This window comes from Zeus faber, assembly GCF_960531495.2.
Source record: "Zeus faber genome assembly, chromosome: 22".
Classification (NCBI taxonomy): domain Eukaryota; kingdom Metazoa; phylum Chordata; class Actinopteri; order Zeiformes; family Zeidae; genus Zeus; species Zeus faber.
The window spans coordinates 18,456,346-18,478,450 of NC_137209.1; the positions used below are offsets into that span (position 1 = coordinate 18,456,346).

At 44.8% G+C, this 22,105-nt stretch overlaps 2 protein-coding genes across 5 annotated transcripts in view; both read left to right on the forward strand.

Moving 5' to 3' along the window:
* Positions 1–10,792, forward strand: part of aadat (aminoadipate aminotransferase) — a 12,284-nt gene extending 1,492 nt beyond the window's left edge. For both annotated transcript variants that reach the window (XM_080023517.1, XM_080023518.1), the window contains exons 3-14: positions 440–608; positions 2,967–3,084; positions 3,744–3,818; positions 3,949–4,158; positions 4,246–4,311; positions 5,097–5,179; positions 5,482–5,578; positions 7,259–7,320; positions 7,423–7,487; positions 8,566–8,672; positions 9,147–9,248; positions 9,495–10,792. In XM_080023517.1, the coding sequence (XP_079879643.1) occupies positions 440–608; positions 2,967–3,084; positions 3,744–3,818; positions 3,949–4,158; positions 4,246–4,311; positions 5,097–5,179; positions 5,482–5,578; positions 7,259–7,320; positions 7,423–7,487; positions 8,566–8,672; positions 9,147–9,248; positions 9,495–9,536 (1,196 nt within the window). In that variant the 3' untranslated portion in view covers positions 9,537–10,792. The remainder of the gene's footprint in view (positions 1–439; positions 609–2,966; positions 3,085–3,743; positions 3,819–3,948; positions 4,159–4,245; positions 4,312–5,096; positions 5,180–5,481; positions 5,579–7,258; positions 7,321–7,422; positions 7,488–8,565; positions 8,673–9,146; positions 9,249–9,494) is intronic.
* A 1,030-nt stretch (positions 10,793–11,822) lies between these two features.
* On the forward strand, positions 11,823–21,587 carry mfap3l (microfibril associated protein 3 like). Of its 3 annotated transcripts, none has more exons than XM_080023519.1 (3): positions 11,823–11,911; positions 13,498–13,926; positions 20,298–21,587. In XM_080023519.1, the coding sequence occupies exons 2-3, from the start codon at positions 13,629–13,631 to the stop codon at positions 21,209–21,211; spliced, it is 1,212 nt and encodes a 403-aa protein (XP_079879645.1). In that variant the 5' UTR covers positions 11,823–11,911; positions 13,498–13,628; the 3' UTR covers positions 21,212–21,587. The 3 variants fall into 3 exon arrangements, with proteins under 3 accessions (XP_079879645.1, XP_079879646.1, XP_079879647.1); XM_080023520.1 differs by lacking the exon at positions 11,823–11,911 and adding an exon at positions 12,469–12,593; XM_080023521.1 differs by lacking the exon at positions 11,823–11,911 and adding an exon at positions 12,524–12,581.
* The last annotated feature ends 518 nt before the right edge of the window (positions 21,588–22,105 follow it).

Genomic DNA, 22,105 nt, shown 5'->3' on the forward strand with positions numbered 1-22,105 from the left:
AATAAAGTCATAGTAGATCAAATATATAGTATCATATATACAATTGTCACGTTTTTAACGTTAACCTTGGATGTCACCATATCCACTATCAATTAAACTTTCTTTATATAAGTGAATTGTGTGTATTATTTTTTATAGCTCTCATTAATGGAACGTGGTAAATGTCCAGATGAGCAAACTACTCGCTGTTGTACTGGAAAAAAACTAATTGATTTTTTTTGGGATGCGAAACCCAGACGCAGTTCACCCGACGACCACCACCTTCTGTCGAATACGGTTACGCATTTGATGCGAAGTAGGCTTAAGTGATGAGCTTTTTTCTCTTCCTTGAACGAAATTCTTCGATTTAGTGCACCGTTTTCTATAATCTACGCACACACACACACATTTTTTCTTTTGTGTAAATCCTCGTCCTAATAAACCGCTGTCCCGTGCGAAGCCGAGCTGCAGCAGCGCTCGCCCCCGTCCCTGATCTCCCTGGCCGGGGGCGTCCCCAACCCCAACACCTTCCCCTTCCAGTCGGCCTCCATAGCCCTGAAGGACGGAGGGAGCATCACCTTCGATGACGCCATCATGAGGAAGGCGCTGCAGTACTCCGCCTCCCCCGGGTGAGACAGAAAGAAAACCCCCAAAAAACCACCGTTGATTGATTTGTTGAGGAGTCTGTGTCTTCCAGATGAGACAGGTTTGAATCCGTGATGTAAAACAAGTTGAAATCAAAAAGTGGTACCAAAATGGTACTCATATTTTATATTTCATTACCCTATTTGACCATAAACAAGGGTTCATTTCAGGAAATCTGTTTAAAATATATATATTTATATATGTAAAAAAATATATAGTTTTTTTTATTTTTATTTCTTCATCATCTGTTGGCGGGCCACATTGTGGGTGTCTGCGGGCTGCATGCGGCCCTCGGGTCGCAGGTTGACCAACCCCTGAAATGCCTGCAGTCGGGTGGCTTGGTTTGTGTCAAAATTCTAAACGAATTTGCGTCGCCGCTTCTGTTTTTGACCAATGTATTCACAATGCAGTGGTGCGTGGTTTTTATGAACCTAAAACTGAGTGTGAAAGGCTTTAGATTCGGGTGTTTTTTGTGTTTGTTCTCAGACCTTGGTTCATCCTTTGTTATTCAAATCATTTTTCATTGAAGTAATTCCATTCAAGTTAATGGTCCAGCTCGTAGGGGCCGAAATATGCCCGACCCGGCTAAAACTATCTGGAAGACATACGTGGCCAGAACCTACGAACACGGTTAAGCACATATGGAGGAGATATAAGTGAAAATTATGGGTCAACAATTTTGACCCATAATTTCCAGCTGTCTTGGTCAACTGACACACTGTCATTGTTCGTAAACAAAATGAAGGAGATGAGATTTACAGTAAGACGCTTGATGACATCATCATATTATTTACCATAAATGTGCAGATTCTGATTCAGAATGTATACTGGCACCGTCTCCAGTGTGCGGTGTGGACTCCGTCACCTTGTAGTGTTTAGACGTTACCAATCTATCGATTTACAGTACGTGTGTATTTATAAAGCTTCTAACCTGGTAGATGTCAGTAGATCTGTTATATTGATATTTTAAATCTGTGGTCCACATTACTTTGCCGGATTCATGAAAAATACAATGCAAAAAGCAATCCACAAAAACCGGTCACCGCTTGCGGTTGAAACCCCTAAAATGTGCAACTGAGTGATGCGTTCAAGATCCAGTGGGGCGTCGGAAAGATTTAAGCTGTGCAATGGTAATTACTCACAGAAATACCACAAAGTTTTTCATATCTCATGGAAACCTAACTTACTGAAAATGTAATCCAAGAAAAGAACTCAACAAATAAATGACGTGCCACGGCACCGAACGGCCACCCGTCACTAAGAGTGCAGCCCTATTTGCACAGACAACACGTTGAGTTCTAACAATGACAAGTTGTGGTTTACAGGCAAACATGGAAGGTTGTTTTAAAGACAGGAGGGTTGCGCTGTGTAGACCGCATAGTGGTTGCTCCACGAGATGAGCAACCAGGAGATGACAGACTGGGGGGAGCCCATGCTGCGTTCAAAGTAAGCTCGGAAAATCGTGCTGCGTTTCAGAGAACCCGGGAAACTGTAAAACGGCTAAACTGGACCCTGTGTATTGCTGCCTGCAGCTGTATTTATTATTTATTTTCATTTCCAGGAAAAAAAGGGTTTTACTTTATCTCTTTCCTGGAGTCTGTTCCATGGTCACACACGCAGACTCAGTATATCTCTTCAAGCCTGATGACATGGTTCCCTAAAATATTAACAGCTGTATTAGTAGAGGATTAAATTTTTTGCGTCTAAAGTCGTTCTGGAAAAGCTCATACCGCTACGTGACTCCCTCCCTCTGTGCTCTGTGTGCACTGTGGAGCTTATCAGTTCATGGAGCTTATCAGCTTTATGGTCGTCTGTGTAAACACTGGTTCAGGGGCAGTCGTGCGGATCAGCAGCAGATTGCAGGTGAAGTGGTTGTAAAGTGATACCTGGGAATCCAATCCCTGCAATCATTTCCAGAGATTAGATTTTATTTTTCAGTTGCTGTTACTTTACAGATAGACCGTGTCTTTATTATGTATGAGATTATCTGGAGGCAGTGAGTTAGCGCCGCTAAAACGCAAGCAGTGACGCTGACTCACCAACAGGGGGCCCGGCGATAAGCCAAAACGGTTGCGAAATTTTAATCATTTTTATTATTGAGTGAGATCAATAAACGGCAGGTACACCGTGCTGGTCGACAACCAGGCAACCAGACCGCATAAGATGGCCGGCAGCGGCCCAAATCTGGTTGCCCCGGGACAACCAGGCAACCGCTACTGTCGAGCCCTGAACCGCCTGCGCGGATGAGGCGTCATGAGGCGTCATGTTGTACACTTTTGTCCTCAGATGGCGCTCAGCCATGGTACTTGAAAAGTCCAATGTGCTCTTCCCGTTTCTCCCAGAATGCCCGAGCTGCTCGGGTGGATGAAGGACATGCAGAAGCGCCTCCACGACCCCCCCACCACCTTGGCTCAGAGGGAGATGTGCGTGACCTCGGGGAGCCAGGAGGGGCTCGGCAAGGTGATCCGGCAGCAATATGTCACCACCACGCCCAATTAGGACGGTGTGCACAGGGTATCTGGGGCTGAAGCAATTCGGCAAAAGCGAAGATCTCTATCCAGCTATCTATCTATGAACATTAACGTGCCATTCTCGAACATTTTCATTTAAATAAATGTCTGGTAAGTCACTATCTCTGAATGAGGTCACACAGAGGTGATCCTATGGTCCACTGATGAAAGCCCTCGCATTTGCATTATTCTCAGTATTAAGAACCGGGTGTGTGTGGCGTATTCAAATTCATGCATTCATGCGGACTGGTGACCTCGAATTGTTATGGAGGCGTGGCCCAGGTTCTAACGACCAACTGGCAAGCGTCACACACGCGACGGTGTTTGGATCTCCGCTACGCGAGGTCCAGAAACACACCTGCCATTGCCGCTTTTCGCCACAGGTGCCGCCAAAAACGAAGCGGAAATCTTCGAGAGCGCCACTTTAAGGACGTTGCCGTTCACGGGAAATAGGCCTCAAACGGGAGCAGAACTTGGTTCATTGCCGCTTTTGCGAAAGTGCAAGAACAGTCACGGCGAGAGGCCTGGAAAAAGGTCTCGATCCTCTGGGGGGTTCAATTAGGATCCAAACAGATGAGATGTCTCTTCCTCTCCGGTGTTTTTTGGAAGGTGTTCGAGATGCTGGTGAGGCCCGGAGACAACGTGCTGCTGGACGCCCCCACGTATTCCGGCACACTCGCAGCCGTGAGTCCGCCCGTCACGTCCGCTCTCGTTCGCGATTCTTTTTATTTTTTTATTTTTTTTTATTTTGTCCCCGCCGTTCCTTCCCTCCCGATCCTTCTCCCTCTCTTTACCTTCTCCCCCGTCCCCGCAGCTCAAGCCGCTGGGCTGCAACCTGATCAGCGTCCCCAGCGACCAGCACGGCATGATCCCCGGCGCCCTGCGGGAGGTGCTGTCGCGCTGGGACCCCGCCGAGGTGCACCAGCCCGGCAGCACGGCCCCCCGGGTCCTCTACACCATCCCCAACGGGGGCAACCCCACCGGGGCCTCCATGACCACGCAGAGGAAGAGGGAGGTCTACGAGGTACGAGCGCTGAAACCCGCGCCGAAACCCGCCGAACGTGCCGAAGTGCAGTCGTACTTGTAAGACGTCGTACTTTGTTTTGGGCAGCTGGCGCAGCGCTACGACATGCTGATCGTCGAGGACGACCCGTACTACTTCCTGCAGTTTGAGAAGGTGAGGGGGCATCTACTCTGATGGGAACTTCATTTGGAAGATTTTGAAGATTTTCATCAGTAAGAAACATGTTCGATTTCTGTAACGTAGAAAAAATGGTTCTATGTCAAACCAGGATGTTTTAATGTTATAATATTATAATTATAATGTTGTAATAATGACTCAAAATGAACAAACTTTAAGTCTTAAGACATGTGGAGTGGGCCCCATCCCTCACATAACAGAATTCAATTTGATTTTCTGACTTCTTCATCTCATGTCTGACCGATTTTTTTTTTTTTTTTTTTTTTACAAAAAAGAGGCTTGAAGGAGTTTCTTGTTTCCCATTCTGGTTCAATATTTTATATTTATTACCACTATGATTAGACACGCTGGCAGCGGTGCACACTGTTACTGTAATCTCATTATTCATTATTATCGTTTTTATTACAGCCCAATTTTGAGCGACATACGCAGGAAATATCTCAAAACAACCGTCTTGTGGCTAGTGGTCTTCAAATTTTTTTAAATAAAAAATATGATATACTATAGACATACACAACTACACACACAATTAAAAACATGTTTAAATATGTGTATGTTTAAAAATATTGAAATAAATAATTTAAATGTTAAATAAAAAAATAAAAAATGTATTGTGTTTTTTTTATAGTGCCTGTTAATGTAAGTCTAATATATGAACATGTCAATATACAAACGTGCGTGTGCATGCAACATAAAAATGTGCAGAATAGTTGAATAGTTACTTGGGTTATGTTTTATTGTATTGTTTCTATTGCTCACAGCCCTGGGTGCCCACCTTCCTCTCCATGGACGTGGACGGGAGGATCCTACGGACGGATTCCTTCTCCAAGATCCTGTCGTCAGGGTGAGCACGGCGTCCGTCCTGTAGTTCCATCTCAAATTCACGCCTGTGGGGGAAAAATAAGGCTGAATTGAAAAAAGTTTTCCTTTCAACAGGAGTGTAAATAAACTGAGAAAAGTCGTCCGCTCAACGCTCCACTTGAGCAAAATCATTGAAGGACATTAAATTCCAGGATAATATTCCCCCCGTCCGTTTTTCGGGCTGCTGTGTATGATCTGGTATGATCGTCGGGGGGAAAAAAGGCGGTCGGTTGCGTTTTTGAAGCATCTGGCGTGTGCTTACGCACGTGTGTTTTGTGGTTTCAGGCTGAGGATTGGCTTCGTGACGGGTCCCAAGCCACTGGTGGACCGGGTGGTGCTGCACATCCAGGCCTCCACCATGCACACCAGCTCCTTCACACAGGTACACAACGGCCGGCCCACGGCCCAAACGGGGGCCAAATTAACCGGGCCCTTTAGATAAACGTGAACGTTGACCCGCATTACGACGAGAAAGGTCGAGGCCGATTTTATCCGTGTGTCCAGAACAGAGATTGCGACGGGCTGCATGCTAACTGTGTTAGCTCAGTGCATGGTTGCAGGTGGGATCGACTAGCCTCGCTCCTGTGAAATCTCGCCACCAAAATCCCTTTTAGCTTTTTTTGGTGGTTTTTACCGAAGTCAACTTCCTCTGTCCAGCATGTTATTCTCGTAAAAGTATTTGATTATTGGATGGACTCAAGTGACAAAAGTTCAAGTGCCCGTTGAACATCGTGACCTGATGTTTGGGTGTGAAGATACGTTGCATCCTTACTGCGTTAGCCGCATTAAGGTTTAAGCCTTTTTTTTTTTTGCACTTGTACTGCTTGAGGAGACGTACTCCAACAGTTATTCCACCGCTTCCGATCGCTAAAAGAAGGTGTTCCACCGCTGTTTGTGTTCATACGAGGGGCTGGTATCCTTTGCACCGCACCAGAAATAGTTTTTCCGCTCGTCTGTGGAGTGATCTCCGGTTTGAAGCCGGGACATTGTTTTTGTTATCGTTTCCTTTTCCTGCGGCTTAAACCCGAGCAGGAGAACAGGAAAGAAAAACTGAACTGGAGACCGTTTGAATCTATAGCCAGCCACAACAGACAGACAGACAGATAGATATCCATCCATATATTCATCCATCCACCAATCCACCGTATCTATCATCCATCCACTGTATTCATCATCCATCCACCCGGTCACTGTATCCATCAATCTAGTGTATCTATCCCTCCATTTGTATACATCCATCCACCCATCCATTGTTTCTATCATCCATCCACTCTATCTATCATCCATCCACTGTATCTATCACCCATCCACCCATCCACTGTATCTGTCATCCATCCACCCATTCACTGTATCTATCACACATCCATCCACCCATCCACTATATATATCATCCACCCATCCATCCACCCATCCACTGTATTTATCATCCATCCGTCCACCCATCCACTGTATCCATCACCCATCCACTGTATCTATCATCCATCCGCCCATCCACTGTATCTATCATCCATTCACCCATTCACTGTATCCATCATCCATCCATCCATCCATCAATCTAGTGTATCCATCCCTCCATCCTTATATCCATCCATCTACCCATTCACTGTATCTATCATCCATCCATCCACTGTATCTATCATCTCTCCACCCATCCACTGTATCCATCATCCATCCACCGTATCTATCATCCATCCATTTACTGTGTCTATCCCTCCATCTACCTATCTACTGTATCTGTCCCTCCATCTATCCATCTACTGTATCTATCCCTCCATCTATCCATCTACTGTATCTGTCCCTCCATCTATCCATCTACTGTATCTATCCCTCCATCTATCATCTACTGTATCTATCCCTCCATCTATCCATCTACTGTATCTGTCCCTCCATCTATCCATCTACTGTATCTATCCCTCCATCTATCATCTACTGTATCTATCCCTCCATCTACTGTATCTATCCCTCCATACTGTGTCTATCCCTCCATCTATCCATCTACTGTATCTATCCCTCCATCTATCCATCTGTCCATCATTATATCTAATACAACATGTGTCTGCAGCTCATGGTCTCTGAGCTGCTGCATCGCTGGGGACAAGAGGGATTCCTCCATCACATCAACGAGTAGGTCCCCAATATCATCTTATAACTCATGTAATAACGACTACAATGACTCAGTCCCATTGAGAAGCGACAGTTGAAGTCCTGGTTTCTCCGCTGCCGCAGGGTGATCGACTTCTACAGGACCCAGCGAAATGCCCTGATCTTCTCCGCTGACAAGTGGCTCAAAGGTTCCTGGACGCGCCGTGACATGAAACACCTTCATGAAATGATGGCGATAAACGCTACCCAAAATGAACTTTAATTTTGTCCGATTCTCTAGGCTTACTTTTCCAAATTCTTTGCAAAAGACAGATAGACAGATAGATAGATGGATAGATAGACGGATAGATAGATAGATAGATAGATAGATAGATAGATAGATAGACGGATAGAGCTCACATAAAAACAATAGACAAGAAGAATTAAATCATACAAGTACAAAAAGAAAAAAAAAATGGCAATATGCAATAAACCTCAGAAATAACAATAAAAAATATGGTTATACAAAATAAACCTCATGATAAACAATGAAAAAGAAACTAAACCTAAATTTGCCATGTACTATAAACCTAAAACCGACCGTTGATATAGACCGAAAAATAAACCATAAACAATTTAAAAAAAAATGGTAATATATAATAAACATTAAATAAAGACCTAAAAATTGAATTTTCTTATTCCGAGGACTTGGTGAAAAAGAGTTTTCTCAATCATTTAAAAGTGGTAAAAGGTCATGGTCACCACGCTTTGACTTTGAAAAATAAAGATGAAAAACAGTCGTGAGGGAAAACATTCAATAGAGTTTGGTGCAAAAAAATGTTAATGTTTATGTTAATTATTTTTATGTAACTGTCATTTAAAATACTAATTATCTCAAAAACTAAAGTGTGGACTATTATAAGTGGTTCATATAAGTTGCTGTAATAATAATAATAATAATAATTATAATTAATCAATCAATCAAAATTTTGTCCATGCTCCACGGAGAATTTTTGAAAATGTCTGTTTTGTGGTTTTTTTTAAGTTTTTTTTTTTTTTTTAACTTTTTTCCTCTTTTTTTAACTTCTCTTTTAGTTTAGTCACTTTAATGTGATGGGGTTTTTTTACCTTTTATTTACACTATTGAGACGTTTGCACAAAAAGTAACTGTGTGTGTGTGTGTGTGTGTGTGTGTGTGTGTGTGTGTGTGTGTGTGTGTGTGTGTGTGTGTGTGTGTGTGTGTGTGTGTGTGTGTGTGTGTGTGTGTGTGTGTGTGTGTGTGTGCAGGCCTAGCCGAGTGGCACGTGCCTTCCGCCGGCATGTTCTTGTGGTTGAGGCTGAAGGGCGTCCCAGACACCATGAAGCTGGTCATGGAGAAGGCGCTTGACAAGGAGGTGGACACCACACGCACACACACTCTCCTTCTCTCCCCCTCCTCCTCTCCTCTCTCCCTTTTATACCCCCCCTTTCTCTCTCGCTCTCTTCCCCTATCCTTTCCTTTCCCTCATCCTCTCTCTCCATTTTTCCCTCTTGTCTCCATTTCCCTCTCTTGCTCTTGACATCTCTCCTTCTCTAATGCCCTCTCTCTCTTTCTATATTTCTCTCCCCCACTGTCTCTCTCTCGCTTCATCTCTCTCTCTCCCTCCCCCTCCCTGCCGGTCTGAAAGGGAGCCATTGTGCAGAGTGGCATATGGAATTAGCGTGTGCGCGTGAGCACACGCACACACACACACACACACACACACACACAGCCTGCTGTTGATTGGCTGAACGGGAGGGGAGTCAGATCAGATGGTACGTTCTAATAGTCTGACCACGCGTGTGTGTATGCATGCGTGCGTTCGTGCGTGCGTGCGTGTGTGTTTCAGGTGCTGCTGGTTCCTGGAAACGCCTTCATGATTGACAGCTCTGAGCCCTGCCCCTACGTCCGAGCCGCCTTCTCCCTGTCCACGCCACAGCAGATGGATGAGGTGAACACACACACACACACACACACACACACTCACACACAGAGACACAGGTATCAAACTGAGGTCAGAGTAAATAAACCTGGGTTGAGTGATTCTGGTGCACTTTAAAACCAAAAAAATGGTCAGTTTGGAGACTGGTCCTCACAAGTATAGTAAAACACACACACGCACACGCACACACACACACACACACACACACACACACACACCCTAACCCTCTCCTCTCGTGTCCCCCTTCCTCCGCAGGCTTTCAGAAGACTCTCTCTTCTCATCAAGGAGGCGTTGTGAGAATTGGGCAGACTGACGAAGAGATGTTTAATTTAGAATGCGGAACAGTCAGATGTACGTTTTAATTAAGGATCCCTGTAGAACACCGGGAAGGAACATGTTTGATTCGCGACCATGAAATTACGTTGTTTGTGTGCGGTGGACGGTGTCAGTCGTGACTATTTCATCACTTCAGAAAATGGACGTGGTGGGTTGCATTAATGTGGAACGAAGGCCTGTATGTAGGTCCTCGTACACGTCCCAAAAGTTGTGATGAATCCACGCTGTAAATTATGACTTTTTCCATTCAAATGTCTGTTGTTAATCAGCCTTCATTCTGGTGTTACGGAATTAAATTCAAGGACTTTCAAGTACTTCTATAAGTGCTATTTTTTCATTTTCAAGGATCTCACGCAAAAAATATAGAATTTTCAATTTGATCTTTATTAATTAAACTATAACAATCTTAAACTCATTGTCATTTATATTATTATATATACAGTATATATTTTATTAATGTCATTGTCATCTACTATTTACTTTTTTACCATGCTGGATTAGATGGACATTTCCCTGGAATGATCTGTCGTTAAAAAAAACCATTCTGGAACATTTTTTTTATTATGTTACGATTTGAATAATAAAACCAAGGGGGTTGGGGTTCGTTGTGCCCAGCTCACTTTGGGAAGAACCCCGCTGAAGATGATGTTTAAACACTGAAGAATTGCCCTGTATTTTTGTCTAAATAGATGATATGAACGACAACATCTATCACCTTATTGTTCATATTACTGTATAACACAAGGATTTCAAGGATTTCAATCAGTCCAATCCATGCGTGTGTTTTCACACACACACACACACACACACACAATTATACATGCAGCAGGATGTTTAAATCCAGAGTGCTGTTACTGACGAATCAGAGAAATTGACACTGACCTCCGTCCAAGGTCGGAGCATAAAAACGCAAAACAACAAAAAACAAACACTTTACTGTATATCTAAAAATAATTTGCGGTGTGTTGTATAATACAAACTATTATAGAATTACATCTATGCATCACTGTGATGTCATAATAGCATCATGTGCATCACTGTGATGATATCACACTATTGTCTATTACATCATGGATGAATATACAACCAGCATGTAGATAATACAAATAAAGAATATGTTTGTCTGATATCTATATATATATTTTCTTTTTCATTGTATTAAATACATTTATATTGTATATTATGTGATCTGCTAAATAAATGTTTCTATATATATATTTAAAGCAAATTTAATTGGTGATGAAGAAAGTACAAAAGATTAGCGCCAGAGACACAAAATATTAAAGTATTCCATTTTGAGAACAAAATCCTAAGTATAATATTAAAACCATTGTATATTTCGAGAATAAACAACATTTGGAGAATAAAGTGAAAACTTTCCAGTGGGGGAAAAAAGGTCCCTGGGATTTAGGGATTAAACTTTAATCCCTAAATCTCAGAAACGTCATTTTTCACCTCGCAGGGTGAAAAATCTAAATTACAAAGGGGGAAAAAGATTAATTATTCCAAATCCCTTTCATTCAAAATGTCAACTTTATTCTCAATGGGTGTTTTTTGGGTGACTTTAATATCAACATTTAAATTGTATTCTCGAAATGAAATATATATGTTTTATTTGATGGCCCTAGTATTCTTCGGTCGACCAAAAGAAAAATAGACAACTATACATATTATATGTGTGTATTTATTTAAAACCTGCAGCAGTTTCGTGCTGTTCTCCACCTTGCAGCAATAATAAAAGGTTCGACTCTTTTTAAAGATTCGCTCCGTGACGAGTCATTCAGTGGAAAAAAAAAAAAAAAAAGAGAGAGTCGGTTTGCCCCTGGGTTGCGAACGGGATTCTGACAAGAGTCAACTAATTATTTCACACGTAAAGAGAAAAGCACACGCACACACAAAAAAGAAAGAGATCTCGTGGTTGCCGAAGGTATTTCAGCCGAACTCTCCCGAGATCATTTCATTTTCTTCTGTCTGACACTTGTTTCGGTGTCGTGCACGGTGTGAGTCAGTCACATTTAAAACACGGATGACGGCCGATGCCGCTGCCATTTTATTCTTTTTTTTTTTTTACGCCTCGGACTTTAATTCATTCCACGGTGATTACTTTCATTGTGCCAGTCGTCGGACCCACTCTTTTGTCGGCGTGGCTTCTGAATCCCGAGTCAGTTCAATTTTTATTTTTTATTATTATGATTATTATTTTTTTTTAATAAGATCGTTCGCCACGACCGGATCGTTCGCGGGTCACGCGTCACCGCCGCGCCGCAGGATGGAGCCTCTGTAGCTGCAGCGGAATGCGGCCCCCGTTCGGCTTTTATTCCACGGAGAACCATGGTGTGAGTTCCACGGGTGATATTTGAGCGCGTAGCGTGGATTTTGGGCCGCACTGGACCGAACCAGCCGGCTAGCGGGGATGTAGCATGTAGCTAGAGGAGCTAACCGGCCAAGGGACCAACGTTACGGGACTGCGGGGGTCCAGCAAGTATACCAGACCCCTTTTGGGGATAGTGAACCCGGGTGCTTTCACGCGTCGTACAGTGTTGGCGGTTATCATCAGGCGTCGACGATATAGATGGCGGGCCTCCATCAATTAAAATGCGTTTAAGTCAACCTTCGAGGTAATGTGCTAAACCCCGGCGTTGTAATGACACTGAGAATCTAGTTCCAGGTGATAGCCGTGTCCCCCCCCCTATTTTTTTCCCCCCTATATATTTACTCGCGATGCATGATGGGATTCCGGTGGGTGTACTGGTAGTTCTGCTGTTTCGATCCACCGGGCGACGCAGGCGGTGGCGATCACCCCGGTCGGCTTCGAAAACGGCTGGCGTTAGTCGGTGCCGTTTTCGGATCGTTTGCCCTTCCCAGGTTGTAGACGGGACCCGGTCGCAGATCCCGTTATATGTGCATTTTTATATCCAGTTGGGTGGGTTCTCTTATTCGTCCCCGGGGGCGAAATTGCGGCGTCACAGCAGCATCCGTCGGGACGAAATTTAGGATCCGATCGAAGTAATAACGACGGTAATAAACGTGGTGTATTTGTTTTGTTTGGTTTTTTTTCACGTCGCGACCATTGTGTTCTGGTCGTGGAGTCTCTTCCATGGCCACATTTGCCGACAAAACCGGAGCCCGTCGTTGTATTATGCGTTGGGACTCACGGGGAGAGGGGGGTTGTTCGTCCCGCCTGCGTGAGTGTTGGGTTTTACACGCCGTGTACCGCGACGGGCATGTTTGTTTTTAAGGACGTGAGAGGCAGCGATCCAACAGAAGAACAGTTTCACCGGCTTCACAGACTTGTTTTCCATCCCAGTACTGTGCACACGACGGCATGTTCGAAGGACACACTCTGTACTGAGACTAGGCTTAGGATAATACCAAACCAACCTGATGTTCTTATTACGTATTAGGACTACTGTTTATATTAGGATTAGTAGTGCTATTACCCTTATTACCATGCTGCTATTATCATGGTATGCCACTTCTTGACTGTTAATTCAGTGGACTTGCCCTTATTGGGTTGGCCAGTCAGCATAGCGCTGCTCGAGTGTAAATATATGTGTACGTGTGTGTAATTTCTTATCTCATTTTAATTAGTATCTCCTTCTTGACTGCACTGTTTTACCGTTGTAACCCCCAAATTTCTTTTCTTATCTGAGTCTGGGACTGATCACTGGACTATCTCAAATCAAAACTCCTGGCGTTAACGAGAGCACGCTTTTGTCTGGTACTCAACCTCTTGCGAAAGTCCTTCGGTGTCTCCTTGGGGTTAACTTTTAGAGAGAAAAACGTACAAGCAGATATTGCCGTCAGTCCCGAATATTTGTGTTTCCACTGCTTATCACCCTATATGGATTTGAACTCTTGGCCGACTCGCTGGTTGATATGTGCCGTTATTTATTTATTTTTCCTCCTCTCGTGATTCCAGTGAAAGGTTTCCAGAAAGCCCCCTGCCTTGCACCGCCATCGCCGTGAGATAGCCAGTGTGCGTGGGATGTCGGCGCTCGTGGAATGACACGCACTCCTCCGTCCGGGTGACAACACAGACAGTCGGAGAAAATGCGTTGGGCCAGCGGATCCCCGTTTTCAGTCCTGCTGTTCATCACCGCTGTCCATGCTGCCGGGGCCCTGGCGGCCGGCTTGGGGTTGGGTTTGGGTGCAAACAGCAGCAGCAGCAGCACGGAAAACAGCACGGTGGCAGATGGCGGATTTGTCCCCGTGGTGTTCACGAAAGTAAGCCAGATTATTGCCCGGGAGGGGAACTGCGCGCTGATTGATTGCAATGTCACCGGAGAGCCAGTCCCCAACGTGCAGTGGTTCAACTCCCATGGAGATCTCCTGGACACCGACAGCAGCGGTAAGAGAAACCCTCCCCGGGGAGATAACCTTACTGGAAACTATGTCCCCGCCGATCACTAACAAATAATGTTTCAAATGCAGGAGGGATGGAGGGATGTCAACTTTGCCTTAAAATGAGATTAGAAAGTCTGTTCGTTCAAACCGTGACATTTTGGCATAAACCATTTTTTAATCCTCTGAAATCTCCTTTTAAAGTTATCACTGCTCAGGGTTGAATACAAATATCTAGATCTGCCACAATTATCTAATAATTTGATAATTTTGTAAATGATTAGAGTCATTGTCAAAAATATGGGAATACAGGGTTTCATCAGTTGGCTTGAGGCTAATTACCGGTCTATGTTCCCATATTCATAGCTTTTCTTCCGAGGGAGATTGCATTATTACACTATTATAGTGGCATAAAATGCATTCCATTGTTCAACGCCATTGTTTGTACGACAATGAATCACCAATTAAAATTTTCTGACGTGGCGGTGACAGCCGTCAGAACGTGAAGGCGCTGACGTCACAATTGGACAAGGTGTGAATAATTAACACATAACTAACTTTGGCGAAGAAGGGTGGAAGGGTGGAAGGGTGGCTCAATCACCCTTCCATTGTGTCACACAGAGTCAAGTCAAGCAAAACCAATGAGTTTTCCATAACACAGAGGCTCCGGGTTACGTAACCATGGAAACACATTACATTATGCATAGTGTAAACGTCTGATCAAGACCAAGTCTCTGTTTTTGGTGTGAGGGAGAGAGCGTGGCTTCAGGGGTTTTGAAGTCGGGCTACTGGTTATGTTTTTGAGTGTTTGACTATTCTTTGTCGTCAATTTGGAGCATTTAATACCAGTCAAAAAAATTTGAGTTGTTTCAACTTGATTGAGTTTGAACCTCCCATGGTCCTTTATCGGGCCTAGTAATGAGGCAACAGAGGATTCCAGTGTCAAAGGAGCGTGTTAACGGTTGTGAGAAGTAATGTTCCAAAGTGAGTGTGAGCACTCTTCCCCCTTCATGAAGGCTTGTGAGTTTGGGTAATCATGGAATCGGGAGTAAGCTCTGTGATTTGGTGATGGGTTAGAGCGATGATCTTACCTCGAAGATGACTTTTGCGTCTTCCTTCTCATACTGGGAAATGCAGGGTCGGTGTTTGGGACTACCTGTTCAAACCTATTGAAAGAAGGCGATGCAGGAGTTATTATGGAGAGAAAACACACACACACACACACACACACACACACACACCAGCATCTCTGCAATCAAAAGGGTTAGACACTGGAACGTAATAAGTAAATATGCATGTCACCACGATGGCATTGGAAGATTCCTGGACAAGGCTTTTTCCCGGTTAATCAGGATCCTTTTGACACATTCGCTTATTATTTGTACAGATGTTGGGAGTGTTGGGAAGTCTAGAACATCCAGTGTCCATTGGGTGGGGTTAACTTTGTTTTAACTTCTGCCAACCTTTCCACCCAACATAACTGCGCCTACTGCTCTTGGCTCAGACGAAAACAACCATTTTCTACTGGTTTCTACTCTGTCGAAACTGAAGGACTAACCAGTCCTGACTTGTACACGGCGAGCCTGTTTTCACTCTCTGCAAACCTCAGTGGCAACGACTTTCCTCCGCTTGCTGTCGCTCAGTATTAATATGCAGCTAAACACACACACACACACACACACACACACACACACACACACACACACACACACACACACACACACACACACACACACACGAATGGGCAGCACATCAATCGTTTGCCACTTGAATCACATCGCCAGTGAGGGGCTTGTAAATTTAGAAATCTCTCTCCCACATGAAAAGGAGGAGAGATGCAGCATCCGAGGTCCTTATTACATTTCCTCTGTCCATTCATCTTTTCCAGCAGATGAACAGTCAGCCCGGGCGCTGGAAGGATGTGTTCCATGTTTTTCCCTCTCTGGGCCACAATAAAAATCGGAATGACATCCTTAGACTGTATGTGGTAATTGTTTTGTAATATGTAAAATGGTAATCGGCCATCAACAGTATTGAGTATCGTGGGTAAAGGCTCATATATCTTTGACCTAATTCCCTTAGATAATTTGACCATGTTTTTTGGATGGCTATTTGTGCTTCAATAATATATTTATACACAAGAAATATTTGAGAAACAGTCAGGAAAATACAACATTTGACTATATCCCAGGATACAATAGCAATATCTTGCCCAGCCTAAAGGTAAGGTATGTAGGTACAGTAAGAGGCTGGGGGGTCTTCGCTGGTATAAATATTCACAAATGTATTTTTCCAAAAGCTTGGGGTAAAAAGGCGAAGAACTGCAAATTATCAGCAAACGCATGTTCATTCCCTCCCACAATACGATAAGATTTTAATTCACCAGCAACGATTCCCGCTCCAATAAAACACAGTGTGGTTCAGATAAGCAACACCGTGCCCGTTATAGCATTGTACTTTTCATGACTCAAGACACATGTAGCCTGAGGTTGGAGGCACAAGGGTAATTCCAGGGTCTATGTGGCACGGTTCTATTTTTGAATCAGAACAAAAAAGATAACGGGGGCGACATTTTCTGCAATTAAAAAGGTCAGAGGAGTAGGTTCACATGTTCAGTGAAAGGCTGCCACGGACGGGAGGGTCGGTAAATGCGCTGAGTGGTTTTCGTGCGGAGCCGAACCAACCGGGGGAGCGTTTGAACTAGATTGCGGTGCGTCTTGCCTTGAGTAGTATTGATTCCCGTTTGAACTTTGCGGCAGAGCGATCCGCGTCCTGTTCCTGAGAACCGGTGCACGGATCCAGATCAAGTGCATCGTTGGCCATCATCCCACCCGAGGCTCTGAATCACATCCCTTCGCCCACGACGCGTCTGCTGCTCTTTAGTTCCTCGAGTAGGCGGTAAAGTGTGTCAGTACAGACTTCCCAGTAAGAGCCTTGAACTCCCAGCTGATCCGCCTTGATGCCAGCAGCCATGTGACATTTGGACCAGTTGGGGTTGGGGTGGGGCTCCTGCAAACTGTTATCAAACTTATGAATAGTTCGCTCTGTCTTCCCATTATTTCTCTTCTTGGCTTCGCTCTCACGGCGGTTAAACTTTCTGTTTCCAGCCTTTAAAATAGCCCTCGCCGTTGGCCGCCTGCCGTGGCAGCGAATTGGGGAACCGAAGCCGGCTCTTCCCTTTGAGTGACGGATGGAAATGAAATGCAAAGTGGCTTTGCTTCTTGGCTTCTATGTATTCAGCCGATGTCATTAATTCGTCGCAGGAGAGGGAATGCGAGTTAAATGCTAATTCACTTCATTAGAACTACATTCTAGTCGATCGTTTTGCTTATTTGTCTCTTTCTGTTATTACATTCCTTCCCGCCGCACCACCATGCCTCCTTGTGTTCCATCTCAAGGATTATGTCTCCCCGCCCCCGGCTTTTTGGGAGATTTTCCTTGCCTGTTTTGAGGGCTTATGGTTAGGGAGTGGCATCAAACTCTGCCTTGAATGCCAGCAGCTAAAGCCCTTTAAGACCGTAACTATTGTGAAGAAAGGGCACACAAAAATGTGACGGGACTATACAAATAAACCTGACTTGTAATAATAATCCGGTTGATTTTAATGTTTATCCTCATTTAATATGCGTACCCCTGGTGTTGTCAATCAATAAGAATGAATAAAATGTAATATGGATCCAACCCGTCAAATCCAGTCACTGGTGTGTGAGCGATTCTCCCAAGCGCTTGCAGAATGAGATGGTGAGTTGCGGCCAAACTCACTCAGCTTTAAAAAATGACTTTATCCACGGTATAACTAAATCACTTGTAATGCCACGGCGGTCTGCCCGAGAAAAGTTAGCGTTTTAATTTGACAAAGTCTATCTGAGGGATTCACCGAAAATGGAATTTCCGGGGCATAGTCTTTATCAACAGAAGCTCAAATTTCCAGATGCACTCATGCGGTTCTACGCGTCGGCACTGGCCTCTGTCGGTTCCTTCGACGGTACCGTCTCCCCTCTCCCACAACCTTGCAGTTATTTCACAATCCTACATTCCAGTTCAAACGTGCAACCTTTGTTCCGTAAACAACAAAATCTCCATTCAAGTTAAACGTCAACCTGTGCCGATGCCCCATGCGGCCTCAGCTGTGACCCCAGGGCACCGCGGGGTTTTATTTATGTTCATTTGGAGCTGACAAGTTGAAAACAAAGGTAAACATCCAAAGCCGTGATCCATCCCTGAGTTTTAGGGGAAGAAATATGAATTAGGTCACGTACATGGCGTGCTCATGTAAGAAGATGGAAAAGTTTTGGCCTCTTGTTTAATTAATTACAATTAGAAGAGGACACAGAGCGCTCCCTCGCTAAAACCTATATCAACACTAAACAAACAAGCAGCGTAAAGGCCTGAAGATTTGTCGAAGTGTTGAAATGACCCGCCCACTGTGCTTGCTTACATATTGTCAGTTTGCTTTTATTTTGCCCGGCGGCTCTGGCCTCGCCACCAAGCGTGGAGCCGCCAGATGGGGCGCAGATGCTGCATCTGTTTAAATATTGAGGATGTAGCAGGAATAATAAGGTCGCTGTCTGCTCCTCGGCCTGAAACGCCCGAAAGGACAGTGAAGGTTAATGTTTTTGCTTTGGTTCCCTGTGAAAATCCTCTCATCGGGCTCATACGTGTGAAGCAACGCAGCATGAATCCAGAGTTTGTACACACTCTTGCGTTTAAAAAAGAAAAGAAAACCCATTATTTTATATGTTGTGTTTTCAGGGTCGGAACCTTTTTTCTATCGTGCTTTGCACATGTAACGATAACAGAATGATTCTTTTCAAATCAAGGTATAATATTAGTCGGTAACGGCAGTCAGTCCATGGTTACCCCAACGGCTGCTGAGGTTTCAAGCTCTTAAGTCGGGTCTCTGAGATTATATCCCTAATCTGGTTTTCATTAAAGTTTGCACAAGCACAATCGAGGGCCTGTTGGATGAGCCTTACGGTTGGCGATGTTGGTGTAGTTTCCATGGCTTCCTTTAGGTGGCGCCAGTTGTAACCAATTGTCTTATGTCATTGATTGCAACGTTTAAATATCCTCCTGTGAAAGAAATACCAGCTATGTATCAGTTGAAAGAGCTACAGGCTATTAAGGTGCTGGGAAAAGGTTGATTACACACATTTTCTTTCTGCAATAGGTATTGCGATATGAAAAAAATACAGAAATTTTCACCAGTTGACTTGAACAGCTCTATTTGGAAATAATTAAATAATTGTATTTACGATTGGGGTGATTTTGTACGGGAGTGCATCTGCATAAAAAATAAAAATAATGGTCTTTATTCTTGGCACATTCCGGCTATAATCATTAACGGTCAACAATGACAGGAAGGCTTGTTAGGAATATTCGGAATGGATAAGCACAATCAAAATGCATGCGTCTTTATCAAATCCACGGTTCTTGGAAATTTGGAACTGGGTTCTTGATACCCAACCCTTCCAAGAACCCTTAAATCGGGTCAATGTGGTTTTGGATAATGAAACATGCATACTGTACGTACACAGGCAGACAGAAATGGGTAACCTGTAATGGTCGCTCTATGCTTATCGTATGCCCCGAGGAGTTCTATCACAGTCTAATGAAATGACTGGAGGCATTAAGGAACCGCAACTCAGCTGCAGTAGGTTGTTCCCTATTTTTTTTCTGTTCGTTTGTTTGTCTTTGATAGATTTTTATGAATCAGGGTCGCGTGCCAGAAGATAACCCGTTTCACCGCTTGCCAGATTCCATAAATAAAGTGAGTTACGGCCCCTTTGGCAGAAGCACAGAGCAGGCAGTTTGGGGTGGAGTGGATGGGCCTCTTGAAAAAGCTGCGACAAACAGTCGCCCGGGCTCATATGGTCGCTGCAGAACAGGTCTAGTGTGGAGGGTCATGGAGGTCCTGGATCCTATCCCAGTCCACTTTGAGCTACACCGGATCTATCTTTGGTTTCTCGGCTTCTGTGTGTTGAAGTGGAAGATACCAATTCGGAGAATTTCCCCCACATAGAATTTTTTTTCCCCACATTCTTGCCAACACAGCTAAATAACGCCTTTGTCCTGAATTTTGTTGGGAAGAAACAAAACAGGACCTGTTTGAAGATCCATGCCTCTATTTTAGCTTGTTGACCTTTTTAATTGATTGGCCAAGTACCATGAGAAAGACCAACATGTCTATTGTGTATCGGTGGATACAAACCATTCATTCGTTATGCCTCCCATTTACAATAGACTGGGATTCAGTCTTCCTGCCTAAAAATTGACAGAATTTTTTACACAGGTGGATGTGGGGAAACGGGTAGCCAGGTGGTGTACACCGCCGTCGAGATTTGATTTGTAAATAATATCTCCCTTCTTGTTCCCTAGGTGGGAAGTGGTGGCTGCTGGACAACGGCATCCTCAACATCACCAGCATCGAGTTTGCCGACCGTGGCAAGTACACATGCATGGCGTCCAACACGCACGGCAGCTCCAACTGCACGGTGACGCTGCGCGTGGTCATCACCAAGGGCGACATGGGCGTGTACTACATGGTGGTGTGCCTGGTCACCTTCACCATCATCATGGCGCTCAACATCACGCGCCTCTGCATGATGAGCAGCCACCTGAAGAAGACGGAGAAGGCCATCAACGAGTTCTTCCGCACCGAGGGCGCCGAGAAGCTCCAGAAGGCCTTCGAGATCGCCAAGCGCATTCCCATCATCACCTCGGCCAAGACCCTGGAGCTGGCCAAGGTCACGCAGTTCAAGACCATGGAGTTTGCGCGCTACATCGAGGAGCTGGCGCGGAGCATCCCGCTGCCGCCGCTCATCATGAACTGCCGCACCTTCATGGAGGAGATCCTGGAGGTGGTGGGCGTGGAGGAGATGAGGCACACCTTCGTCCGGCAGGCCCCGGAGGGCCACCGCCTCACCGACGCGGTGGCCTCCATCGGCGCGGCGGGCGACGTCTTCACCATCCTGCAGGAGAGGGAGAGCGAGCGGGAGAGGGAGCGGGAGCGCAGCGGGTCCCCCGCCGCCGATTCGGACAATTCCTCCCTCGACCAGGCGCAGCACATGGCCGTCCAGGTGTCCATCCACCCCCCGCTGGCCATCGGAGGTTACTGCAGCATAGAGGCCCCGCCCCCGGCCGAGGCCTCGCCCTCCTCCCCGCCGTCACTGGCCCCCCTCCACCTCGACGACGACCCGGACGAAGACGAGCGGGAGACCAGCTCCGAGCCGGCGGAGACGCCGACCGAGAAGGTTCCTCCGTGCCAGGTCTTCTACGAAAGCCATGTCTAGCGAGTAATAACTCATCAGCAAGCAAACGACCAATCAAACGGACCGATCCTGGGGTCAGGGCGAACTGGCCGCTATGCATTTCCAATAGATAAAAAAAACAAACAAAAAAAAAAAAAAAACTGCCCAAATAGGTAAAAAAAAAATGTAACGTTTGTATTTCTTTTTTTTTTCTTTTTTTTGGGGGGGGGATGGAACAATCTCATTTTATTTCATATTTTCTGGACAAAATCAATGTTTTGATTCCCCAGGTAGAGAGGGCGGATCTTCGACACTTGAAGGTCATTCTCGTGCTTATTAACTTTCGTGTTTGAATGTACAAGGTCATGATATTACTACTAATAATAATGATAATAATAAGTAAAGAATTGTAAAGGGCCGTCTATTGTCGTTGTCATCGTGGATGACCATTATTTAAAGAGTTCCTTGATCCCACACTTTTGACAAAGACGATGTGCATAGTTTTGTTAGTTATTTTGGGTATGTACGACTACTTTCAGACATCTGCCTTGAGCTGGTCTTTCCGTCCGGTCGAGACGATGAGAACCAAGCCACTTTGTCTGCTGAAGAATCAAGTGTTCAGCTGCTGTTATTCAACCATGATCTGCTCACTTTGGGGGGGGGACAAAAAAAAAAAAACAACGAAATGCATGCTGGACTGAAGTAAAGCCTCATTTTCTAAAGTGTCGACCACGCTCAAGATCTGATGATTGTAAAGCCGAGCTGTTCTACAACCGGTCAGCCAGGTCAACGTCTGTACCTTCTTTCTTTCAAACACACTGGGACGTCATACCTTCATATCCCCGACATACAGTTAAGCACTACTTTTGAAATATTTTTAAAGGCTCTTATATTATTTACCGATAGCGTTGTGATTTTGTTTTATCGTTTAGACTC